Source organism: Mytilus edulis, chromosome 14 (genome assembly GCF_963676685.1).
Source record: "Mytilus edulis chromosome 14, xbMytEdul2.2, whole genome shotgun sequence".
Classification (NCBI taxonomy): domain Eukaryota; kingdom Metazoa; phylum Mollusca; class Bivalvia; order Mytilida; family Mytilidae; genus Mytilus; species Mytilus edulis.
The window spans coordinates 6,068,608-6,081,741 of record NC_092357.1 but is presented as its reverse complement, the minus strand read 5'-3'; the positions used below and the strand labels follow the sequence as shown (position 1 = coordinate 6,081,741).

The following is a 13,134-nucleotide window of genomic DNA, read 5'->3' as shown; positions in this document are numbered from 1 at the left end:
TGAACTGAATTTCAATTCGCGTATAGTTATGCGTTTACTTTTCTACATTGGCTAGAGGTATAGGGTGAGGGTTGAGATCTCATAAATATGTTTAAACCCGCAGCATTTTTGCGCCTATCCCAAGTCAGGAGCCTCTGGCCTTTGTTAGTCTTGTATTATTTTTTACTTTAGTTTCTTGTGTATAATTTGGAGTTTAGTATGGCGTTCATTATCACTGAACTAGTATCTATATCTATTTAGGGGCCAGCTGAAGGACGCCTCCGGTTGCGGTAATTTCTCGCTGTATTGAAGACCTATTGGTGACCTTCTACTGTTATCTGTTATATGGTCGGGTGTTGTCTTTTTGACACATTCCAATTTCCATTTTCAATTTTATTAACAGGATTAAAGAATATCTACAAAAAATTTATAGAAAATGAAGGAAGGCAACGCCATGCCATAAAGCATTACAGGCAATTATAGTTCGTTTTGCTCGCACATTGTTGACAATATAAAGGATTTTATGCGACTAGTCATACAACTGAGAGGTTTAGCGAGTTATAAATTCAGGTTTGATCCACCATTTTCGACATTAGGAAAAAGTTGTTCCAAGTCAGGAATGCGGCAGTTGTTTCCTTTTCGTTTGAAACAGTATATCTAACAATATATATGTTCCTAATGTTCCTGAATCGGTACAGGTACAAAAATGTGGAGGGGTCAAACATACTTTGGGGAATCTCAACCCTTCCCATACACCTCTAGTCAATGTAGATTATACAAACACACAGTGTGTGAATATGCATGTAACCAGGTTGTTTTGGTCGTATTTTAAAAGAAACTCCTCGGGATCAATGGATTCTTTTTATTGTGTAATAGAAGAAATGACCTTGCAATACCAGAACAAATAATCAGTACAAAGAAATTCATTTAATTTTACTGTTTATGGCTAAAATACTTACAAAATGATTTACTTGATTGTGTCAATTTAGTTAAACTGATTTAAAAAAATATTTAATATACTTTGATATGTTTTAAACTGTTTTATACACATTTTACTCTGAAATCATTCATTCTGACCATTCATGCAAAATCATCTATACAATCCATTCATATTAGTATTTTAGTATGAATGTGAAATATTAAGTAGAAAAAAAAACAGTAAAACCACAGGCACTAAAAAAAATCCTATATACCTTAATGATCAGGTTTATCTGAAGAGTTTTTAGGACAAGACGCGAGGCTGTACGTGTTAACAAATAGGCAGTAGCTATTTTGTCGGCTCTAATTAAAATATTTCTATAGAAATTACCATTTTACCGGCACCGGCAATATATAGAGAATTTGTAATTTTGCCGGTTCTGTGAAAAGAGTGAAATCTAATATTCAGTTTTTGAAAAGTAGGCCCCTACTATGAAAATATGCACTATCAACATAAAAGAATCATATAATTACTGATATATACCAGCAGTTATATATATAAACAGCTAACAATATTTAAGACATATCAATTATTGTTTAAAACAGTTATCATTCAAAGACTGAATAACCATTCATACAACTCTCCCCAAGGCAAAAAATGATAGAGAAGTTTAAAACAAAATCAGAATTAATGTCAATTATAAGTAATTACATATTTCCCCGAAGTAATCTGACAAATATTCAATCAATTTATACTGAAAAGAAATCTTTTTAATGCCAAAAAATAATGGTAACCTGTTGCTTGTTCAGTAGTGTTTTTTCTTTTTTTTTTCTCTTTTTTATAATAAAGGATATCTTACAATACAATACAATACAATACAGGCAGCGGTAACAATTGTATAGACGCGATCTCACCAAATGTGACTCAAACAAAGTAACTACATATCACAAATTAAGAAATTAGAACTTCATATGTAACGAATGAAGAAAATACGTGAACAAATTAAGAAATTATGTGTACACATTAAGAATTTACATTTTACAAATCAAGAATTTACATTTTACAAATCAAGAAATATAGAAATTGGTGTAACGGATGGAAAGTATATATTTTACAAATAAAGAAATCACATGTTACGAATTAAGAAATTGCGTTTCACAAATTAAGAATTGTATAATTACGGCGGACATTCCTTTCCATAAATATATCCATATATAGATCAAATGCAACAAGTGTGCTACGATATTTCTCCACTCGAGACAGTTTAATTTTAATATTTTAAATAATTAAAATTTAATTATCGGGAATGGAGAAATATTGTAATACACACGTTACAGTGGTGGAATCTGTTTCTTTAATGATTTTTATCCTTCCTTTTCAAAGATTCGGAGAAAGTTGTGTACTTTTTATGTGACGTCATCAGGCATCGTCGCCTTTTCCCATGATGTCACAATAGGAACATGCAGAAGAAACCAAAAAAATGTAACGTCACAATTAATTGTTGACCAATCATTTGCGGAGAACAGATTTTTCACTAGTGAGGAGAAGACTTTTTCTCCTACCAATCAAGAAATGTGAAAATAGCGCAAAAATTAGAGAAATGTCACTAAATGCTAGTAGTCCTTTGTTAATGTATATATGTTATCATTTTGTTTCTTTTGTAACCTATTTTGACACCGGACTCTGGCTGCTTTTAAACTGAGTTTACACAGATGTGTCAACGGATATAGGAATGTGTGTTATGAGCTAATGAGACAACTCTCCATCCAAGTAACAATTTATAAAAGTAAACCATTATAGGCCAAGGTACGGCCTTCAACACGGAAACTTGGCCCAAACCGAACAGCAACCTATAAAGGGCCCCAAAAATTACTAGTGTGAAACTATTCAAACGTGAAAACCAACGGTCTAATCAAAAATATAAAAACGAGAAGCATGGTTGAGCGGATAGAGAAAATTGACAAGAAGTCCTAATGACATACAGACAAACAAAACCTGGAGAGATTTAATATATTTTATGTGAAAATGACAATAAAAATGATGGTCGTAGTATGAACGTAGTCAGGTCGTACGAAGAGCGTGATGAGGACGGCAAGGGCGTCCTAGAATCGTACTATATACCACATTGCCTCACATTCTCATTAAGAGAAAATTCACACACCTAATTAAATGGGCATTTAAAAAGTCAGAATGTGAATATATATGTTCAAACTCTTTAAGGTCATTTTTTAGTAGCAATAAACAAAAAAACTATGTTAATTGGACATGCTTTAATACTATATATGCCCTTGAATTTTTACTAGATAACAATTTTGTTCGCTTTGGGGATTCCGTATATCGTCAGATTATCGGAATTCCAATGGGGACTAACTGTGCACCATTTATTGCGGACCTGTTTTTGTATTGCTATGAGTTACAATTTATGACAAAAATAAGCAAAGACCCATCGAAACAACATCTGATAAACAAATTTAATAATACTTTTAGATATTTGGATGCATATTTTGGCTCTCAATAATGACGACTTCAGTATGTATATTTAAGAAATGTATCCTGTTGAACTTACTTTAAATAAAGCTAATACTAACAATGACCACTGCCCTTTCCTCGATCTTGATATCTATATAATTAACGGAAAGCTGAATACTAAAATTTATAATAAAAGAGATGATTTTTCATTTCCTATCGTTAATTATCCATTGTGTCACCCCTGTCAACATCTTACGGTGTTTATATATCTCAACTTGTACGATTCGCTCGTGTATGTAACAATGTTTTAGATTTTAACGAGAGAAATTTATGTATTACTGAAAAACTATTACACCAGGGTTTTCGATATCACAAACTAGTCAAAACATTTACTAAATTTTATCATCGGTATAAGGACATCATTCGTAAATATAGCTCAACATGCAGACTTCTTATACGTTCAGGTATTTCACATCCAATTTTTTATGGAAATATTCTTTATAAACTATAAAGCACAAAGGTGTCAGTATTCACCTCATAAACTAACAAAACCTTTGAATAGACTTATTAATGTCAGGTCATTAAAGATTGCATATTTTGGCGTTAATATTGATTTTCTTTGGTTACATCTTCTGACATCAGACTCGGACTTCTCATGAACTGAATTTTAATGTGCGTATTGTTATGCGTTTACTTTTCTACATTGGCTAGAGGTATAGGGAGAGGGTTGAGATCTCACAAACATGTTTGACCCCGCCGCATTTTTGCGCCTGTCCCAAGTCAGGAGCCTCTGGCCTTTGTTAGTCTTGTATTATTTTTAATTTTAGTTTCTTGTGTACAATTTGGAAATTAGTATGGCGTTCATTATCACTGAACTAGCATATAGCATTGTTTAAGGGCCAGCTTAAGGACGCCTCTGGGTGCGGGAATTTCTCGCTACATTGAAGACCTGTTGGTGACCTTCTGCTGTTGTTTTTTTCTATGGTCGGGTTGTTGTCTCTTTGACATATTCCCCATTTCCATTCTCAATTTTATTTTTATTGTCTTGAACAGCGTGGTGTAAACGTGGTATAGTCGTAGTGGAAGCGTAGTTTGGTCGCGGTGAGAACGTGATGATCGTAGTGAGGTCGTAACGCAGTCTCTTCGAATAGAATCACGCTTTCGCTACGCTCTCGCTACGATGGTACAGCGACCTTTGCGATCTTACTACGACCTTAGTACGCTCTCACTACGCTTCTACTACGACCTGATTTCGCCAAGACCGCACCAAGATTGTTTTGAACATGTTCAAAGTTGGCAACGCTCATCACGACCTTGAAGACCTCAACACGACCGTGATACGACCTTACTACGATCTACACGATCGTTCTACGAGTATACCTCAGTGAAACAGCAAAACAAAATTACCACACAAGATAATGTCTTCAAAGTAGAAAAGTGTTCGAACCATCCATTTAAATAAGTTAAAACCCGTGTTGAATATTTTGTATTTGTAATGAAAATGACACAAAAATTCGTGAACGAAATCATATCGGCAGTTATTATTTAACGCAGACCTGAACTTCAACCAGCACTGTCTTTTGATTTTCATATAATGTGTTAATCAACTATTTCTGTCTTTTTAGAGGAATCCTGCCTGACAACAGAAACGACAAAAAATACTCATAACTGAACAATCGTCCATTACCAGGATGATATATTGTCCAATCATAAAACTGTTCATTACATACATTTTTGACTGTAAATAGAAGTAGACAACGTCATCTTCGCTTGGGAAAGGGGAGAGTTATTTCAAAACTAACATGCAAGGAACGTTTTGCATAAATGTATAATAATCACCTATTTGTGTCTTTGTTTCAATCTTTAGTGTCGAATAAGGATTATCGTTTGTAGAAATTGGTGGATTCAACCTGGTTTTATTGCTTGCTAAACGTCTCAACAACCGACTTTATATGTTTACATTCGATACTCCATAGAAATTGCTAATTCATAAACTTCGGAATCGGAAGGTAAACGAATGATGAACAGTAATGCAATGATCGTCAGGTAAACAATAGATATGTTCATTTTAGATTGGTTTAAGTATATTAACCTTGTTTTACTACGTGGTTGAAAAATTAAAATGGAAAATCAAGAAGTTTTAGTATGATTGCCACTGAGACGATTCCCCACTAGAGACAAAATTAAGTAGAAGTATGGAACTATATTATGGTCACCATACGGTCTTCAACAATGAGTGAAACCCATACTGCAATGCAAACGTAAAAAACAAACAGCAAGATTTATGTACAAAACAATAAACAAAAAAACATATCTGATAATCAGAAACAATCCATTTTCTTCTATGGTTTATCGTCCAGGTATATGAACCCAGCCTGTGATCATTGTAGTTGGCAATGTTGTTGAATCTGAAAGAAAAAAAAATGCTTTTTTAATGAATGTTTCTCAAAAATTTGATATATATATAAGTAATAATGCATCTACTGCTACTTACATTAACGGAATTAATGTTACTACAACGGATGCGCATTTGGACGATTAAGTCTACTTGGTGATGCTCAAGGTAGAAAAATGTTAAAATCCAAAAGTAGTACAAAATAAAGGCAACAGTAGTATACCGCTGTTCAAAACTCGTAAATCTATGGACAAAAAACAAAATCAGGGTAACAAACTAAAACTGAGGGAAAAGCATTAAATATAAGAGGAGAACAACGACACAACATTTTAATGTAACACACACAGAAACGGACTGAGCATTAGAAAAAATCCGATGAGAATAACAAATTTAACATCAAAACCAAATACATGAATTTGGGATAGAATAGTACCGTGACACGTCTTATAGTAATGTGAATTCACACTCAAATATAAGAGAAAATAAACGACACAACGGAAACACAACGTTAAAATGTAACACACAGAAACGAACTATAATATAACAATGGCCATATTCCTGACTTGGTACAGGACGTTTTTAAAGAAAAAAAATGGTGGGTTGAACCTGGTTTTGTGGCATGCCAAACCTCGCACTTTAATGACAATGTTAGATATAACATTAAAATGACAACATAATATTACAGGACTACAATACAAATAAAAAGGAAAACATATTAGACAAAGAAACACATAAATAATAGCTAACAAAAGGCATCAGGTTTAAAATTCAATACGCCAGAACCGCGCCTCGTCCACACAAGACTCACCAGTGACGCCCAGATATAAAAGTTCGAAAGTCAAAAAAAGTACAAAGTTGTACAGCACTGAGGATCAAAAGTTTAAAAAGGCTGTGTCAAATACGGCTAGGGTTTTCTGCTTGGGATAAGAACATCCTTTTTATTTAGAAAAAATTATGCCTTTGGTTTACTGTTGATATAATATTTTCCCACAGTACTTTTTTCCTTAAAATCTCATTCATTTTAGTCTTGAAGATTAAATTTGAGTGTATTTTATATTGGAGCAAAAATAAGCTGAAAACCAAACATTTTGCTGTTTGTGTAAACACGAAATCATCCTTATATATATGTGCGTCTGACGAACTAAGTTATAAGCCAAGTATCTTTTTCGTGTTGATACATATTTTGAAGATCGTGTTAATTAAAATTTATTTCATATCGGTTGAGAATAAGCTTCTCTTACTGGATAAAAAGGGACCACATGACATTCATTATTCTTCAGTAATAAATTCCATCGGTCATTAACAGAACGAAACGGACCAGAAAACCGGTCATTAACGGATTTTCACATGATAATGACCGATGGGGCGTGGTTTCCGTCTGTTAATGACCGCTGGGGCGTGGTTTCTCTGTTAATGACCAGTGAGGCGTTGATTCTCTGTTTAGAGAGATGTACCTTCAATAAAACATTTTCCTGATTTCAATATTATATTAAAGTTGTTGAATTGTTTACCATATGTTTTGGTAAATTATAAAATTATAGAGAACTTGATTTAGTATTCATATACTGAAAAATTGCACTAAAATGAATGGCATTATTGCTACGACTGGTTTTAACTCTTTGCCATAGAAACCGTACAACTACTCGAGTTTGCTTTGGACATTTTGAATCTATGAGAATTTTCTGAAACATGGTTCCTCAATGAAATAAACATAATAGTTTTTGAATAACTGGTCATTATCGTGATATATGAACTGCCCGTAGGATAGTGGTATTGACTGTGACAGCGATAATGACCTCGCCTTCGGCTCAGTCATTATCACTATCTTAGTCAATAACACTGTCCTGTTGGCAGTCCATATATAACGATAATGACCAGTTATTCAAGAACTATTATATAAATCGTGCTTTTTTCTAATGTGTGTATATGCCAATTGATTTCAAAAAGTTCATTTATATGTGTGTTGGCGTTTGTTTTTGTTCCAGCTTAGTGTTTCTGTTGTTCCGTTGTTTTCCTCTAATAATTGATGTGTGTCCTTTGGTTTAAGTTTGTAACCCGGATTTGATTTCTCTTAATCGATTTATGACTTTTGAACAACGGTATACTACTGTTGCTTTTATGATGAACTATCATATCAAACTGGGGACAAATACAGTATAATAAACTCATCATAGATACCAGGATCAAAATTCGATAGTTACGCCAGACGCGCGTTTCGTCTAAAAAAAGACTCATCAGTGACGCTCGAATAAAAAAAATGTTTAAAGGGTCAAATAGTGTACAAAGTTGAAGAGCAAATATGCCACTGCTGGTGAACGTTTCGTTTCTGTTGGTATATCCAGTTCAGTAGTCCACACTATTGTATTGACATGAACTTTCATTGATAGGTTCGTTTTCTCTAAATTTACTATAAATATGAAATGCTCAATCATTTTAAACACTTACGTTTTTCTATCAATTGAGTTATGGTTTGCAATAGCCGTATTTGGTATTGAAATTTTGTTTTTCAAAGTTATACAACTTCATTTTTTTAGCCTTCCAATTGTTTCCAGCTGAGCAACACTGATGAGTCTTATGAAAACAACATGATGGGCGTTTGATGTACTAAATTATAAGCCTGGTATCTCTGATGAGTTTTTATACATTTACCTATTCCTATTTTCGAGGTGTCCAGTACGATCTGGCATTGTTTTCCTGAATATATGATTCTACCGTTATCTGAACTAGGACAGAAACACTGGTAACTATTCTGTGTATTTCTACATATACCATTGTTAATGCATGGCGAGCTCTGACATTTACCTGTACCTATAAAGTAAAGAAAATGTGGAAATTTAACATAATTGAATTTCAAAACTTGTCCTAAGTTAGAAGCATTAAATTCTGTGGTTGTCGTTTATATTTGTATATCAAATTTGTTTTTTGTTGATTATTTTGTACAAAAATATGGCGATTAGTATTCTCACTTGAATTGTTATGTCGAAGGCGTTTGGTACCTTTCTATGCGGTGTAGGTTTGCTAGACGTTAAAGACATACGCAAGGACGCATCAAGAAATTTATTTTTGACAATTTATGCTTAAAAATTACAAAAAGGGGGCATTTTTACTGTCAGCTTGGTTTGAGCAGTTTTTCAGTAAAACATGGATTGAAAACTGTCAAGGTCCCATACAAATCAGTCATTTAAATTTTGAGAAACACGAGATCTAGGTCTATTACAATAGATAAGAAAATAAAGAATCCCGGATTAGTAATAAAATAATTTTTTTGTCTTATCTAAAACTTGATTATACTTGTTTCATATGCATAATTCATCTAATTATACTATAACAAAAGTAAAACGTTATCTTTAAGTTCTCTCACAAGTTTTATTAAGAACATATCGTACATTTAAAACATTTCAAAATTAAGGATGAATTGAAAGAAGGTCGTTTACTAAATTAACAATGAGTAAGCTCACATAACCTATACATTAAGAAGGGAAGGTATTGTAACTTTGATATAAGTGAAAGAAAATGAAAGTTTTGTTAATATTCTGTTAAAGATGAAACCCATCTTAATTTTATATATACAATGCCGTCGGACTAAGTGAGTGAAAGCAGGTGAAATTACTCGTTAAGAAGAAATATAAAAAAAATGCTTTTATTTGAGAAAACATACACAAATTGAAAACGTAGTTGAAAATTTGATAACAAAATGCTTAAAACACAACGATTCGCCGTTCTATTATTTGAATTTGCCTATACCTTGCATTGTATTTAATGTTGTTATGGGTAATGGTGATGGTGTTGTTGTTGTTGTTGTTGTTGATATAAGCTGCGAAGACGATGAAACAGACGACTGCTGACTGCAGGAACCATCTGGCTGCACTGGATGTCCAATCAACCCAAATCTCATTGATATATGGTTATGGAATTTGATTGGATTTATACGTAGACATTTTACAACAAAAGGTTTGTCAAACGTATTTGTAACTTTTGTGTTTTCGTCGGAGTTACCTGTAAATAGCTATGAAAAAAATAGAAATAAGTTTTAATCATGTTAATTATATATAACCATACTAAGATTTCTTGACTAATAATATTTTCATGACATAAAAAGTTTAATGTTTGTCTTACAAAGTACGTACGCAAGTAAATTAGTTAGTAAGTAAAAACTTATTAAAGGAAAGTAAGCAAGCAAGGAGGTTAGTTAGTAAATAAAAACTTATCAAAGACAAGTAAGCAAGCAAGTTAGTAAGTCTGAAGGGGTAACATTTGGGCATACATTCTACTTTTCTAGATTATTGAACTGGTATTTAGTTGAGTCTTAGTTTTTGTGCAATGTTACTGTTACGGAAATAATAAATAATAAAAGCTAATTAAAACAGTCTGGACGATTAATAGACTAAATTTCATTGTTATATTAGAATTCATCGTCTACAAAATATTCTAAAATATGTATATTATAAGAATGAACAAAATCATTGAAAGAGATAGAGGATGATTAAGATGACTAAGATATACTAATGGATGAGTTGAAATACATATAGATGGCCGGCTGTATGAACAATTAATTGAATTGATTTGTAGCTTTAAGGGGAATAAATAAGTCGATAAATGACAATTGCCACCAACACAGAGAGTTATCAATGTCTTCAACTCGTATGTAAAATCATGTTGCATGTTAGACGTAAGGTGAAAAGTCATATGTAGTACGAATCTACCTACAGCGCCGCTTTTACTATCTAGTGCCCGCCAGCTGTTGCAATCGTCACTATAAAGTATGCGATAAGACTCAACCCATTCCTGACAACAACCATATCTACCTTGAGTTACTATGCCTGTTAAGTTGAAACTCTTCTTCATTTTTATCTAAAAGAAAAACAATGAAATGTATTACGTATTTGTCGAAGCTAAAATTAATAAGTGTGCAATTTGTGGTGCACAGTTAGTACCTATATCAATTCCGAAAACGTAAGGTCAATGTTATGTTTTATAATAATAGATAATAAGATCAATCTTGCCATAACGAACAGAAAAATTGTCACACATGAAATTTAAAACCATATTCATATTTTAATGTTTTTTTCTTTATTTTATAATTGAATTTGATTGCTGATTATGATAGTCTCCTTGGCATCTTTTTTTGTTATATTAAGGTTTTGTGTGATATAAAAAAAATGTCACTCGCGCACCGTGTAAAAATAATCTTTTCGCAAATTAAAACATGTTCTATGCACATTGCAGAAAGACAGGTTGAGGTTTCGTGTGTTCAATCAACGCAAACATTTATTTGTGTGTTAAATACTTGTATCACATGTACCTTATCAAATATAATACATGTACCTCTATGAATTGACGAAAATTATTAAAGTTAGCAGACCATGACCCCATATGTGTCACTCCATCACTGCTGCTGTACTCTTTAGAGTCAATTAGTCCCCTTGATACACTAAAATCGTGTACTGTATCACCATGGTAAAGTTCACTTGATGATCGGATGATGAAGTCATTATAATGAGTTTTTAAAATATCCGCATCACAATTACCAGCTAGATTAAAAAAGAAATGACGCAATTAGAAAATAATCATTTTTATTATCTACTATCATCTTAAAAAGATGAATTTCATTGTTATCGGCTGTTTGACATATTGGACACAGCCAGATATTGAGATAAGTATCTCGTATCATCATGATGGATAGTTTCAATGTTAACTTGTTCATTTGAGTCTTTTTCTTTTAAATGAAAAGAGCTACAACTATGGTTAGACAGAAAATATTATTTTATAACGCTTGTAAATTCACCATTTGAAACTTGTTTATTTTGCTTGACGTGTTCATTTTGCAAGTTTACATTTTTCTCGACATTTTTGTTAAGGGGCCAGCTGAAGCACGCCTCCTGGTACTGGAATTTCTCGCTGTATTGAAGACACATTGGTGGACTTCGGCTGTTTTCCGCTCTTTGGTCGAGTTGTTGTATCATTGAAACATTCCCCATTTCCATTCTCTTTATGTATTTTGTCATTTGAAGTATATTGAGTAAAATTCAAATCTTACCGTTATATTGGTCATGAGACAGTATAAAACGTTTATGGGGGAATCTTTTTCTTACAGCTGTGCTCAATGTTAGAACACTAATGCAAAGTATAACTCTAAGGGATATATATTTCTACAAAAGAAAATATTTTAGAAAAGACATAAACATAAGGAAATATATTAACCTTTCAGTTGATAATTGCTACTTTTTGGTAAATAAAGTGAAGCTATTTGTTAAGATATAATGAATCATGCTTTATTTGTTTTATTTGCTTGTTGTTGCTTGCTTTACGTTAAGTAGCAAGTATTTCTTTTATAATCACGTCGAGAAAAACCATAAAATAATAGGACAATGTGCAAGGGAGATGGACCGGGATACAGGGCTCGGAATTTAAACCGGCAAATGACGGTGGGATGGTTTTGTTTTGTATGATAAACATGTTGAAAAGATCGCATTGATAAGTGTGAATTGTGTTTGAAACCCAATATTTTACTCGAAACCGAACCATAGGTTTCCTAATTATTCAGCGTTTTTTTGAATTTGGTAATAAGTGGTTAGCCAAGTTTACATGTATCGATGGGATATTGTATAAAGCCTTGATATATGACTTATTCGTGGATTTAATACTGGCGTAACACAGATTATGCCTAGAGTTTATCAAGAATTGTTTATCCTTTGGATGTGTTTGTTGTTGTTCAATTTTAGTTTTATATACGATTGTTTCATGAACTATTGTTTGGTGGTTTTTGAATTTCGTTGTTGTAACTTTAGGTCATTGTTTTCTGTATAACTACACAGCTACGTACCTAAGAGTATTACCGGTATCTCAGTTCATGAATATAGAAATCGGTCGAGACATTACTACAATCGTATGACATTACAGCTGTAGCAATATTAGTATTAAAATAAATAACAAAAAGAGGACATGTTTAACTTACTTATGCTGAAATTTCTTATAAGTTAAAAAAAATGAAATTGAAAAAAAATGTGCTAGTTTTTCTTGGACAATCTTTTCAAAACTTACCATAGCTAAAGTATTGAGAGATTGTCAGCGTATACACCTACGTTCTACAAATCTCTAGTGTTGTCATTTAGCTTTCTTATCAGGACTTACTGTAGACGTCATGCATGATTTTAGATAAACTTGTAATAAAATTGGGTTATAGAATCAGAATCTTATTTCAAAATAAGTACTTTAAAAACTTAGGCCCAGAAATAGAAGTTCATTATGATTGCAGCAATTCTATAAAAAGTCGCATTTCAAACTCTTCGTCAATACAAAGAATTTAAAGCAAACAACATACACCAATAATGATAAACCCATGAAAATTCCCCACAAAAAATGACAGGATCCA

General features: G+C 32.6%; 1 protein-coding gene across 1 annotated transcript; it reads right to left on the bottom strand.

The window, feature by feature from the left end:
- Window positions 1–5,634: 5,634 nt before the first annotated feature.
- LOC139503908 (inactive carboxypeptidase-like protein X2) lies at window positions 5,635–12,922 on the bottom strand. The gene is made up of 7 exons (XM_071293918.1): window positions 12,804–12,922; window positions 11,800–11,911; window positions 11,088–11,293; window positions 10,470–10,613; window positions 9,507–9,768; window positions 8,412–8,570; window positions 5,635–5,775 (listed from the first exon to the last, which is right to left on the bottom strand). Exons 1-7 carry the CDS (start codon window positions 12,804–12,806, stop codon window positions 5,717–5,719), a joined length of 945 nt encoding a protein of 314 aa, XP_071150019.1. The 5' UTR covers window positions 12,807–12,922; the 3' UTR covers window positions 5,635–5,716.
- Window positions 12,923–13,134: the final 212 nt, after the last annotated feature.

Excerpts from the sequence above, each read along its gene's own strand:
- LOC139503908 (XM_071293918.1), bottom strand. Across the intron at positions 10,614-11,087 it reads ATTTTCGTCAATTCATAGAG|ATAAAAATGAAGAAGAGTTT; the intron begins GTACATGTATTA and ends TTTTTCTTTTAG. Across the intron at positions 5,776-8,411 it reads CACCTCGAAAATAGGAATAG|ATTCAACAACATTGCCAACT; the intron begins GTAAATGTATAA and ends TTTTTCTTTCAG.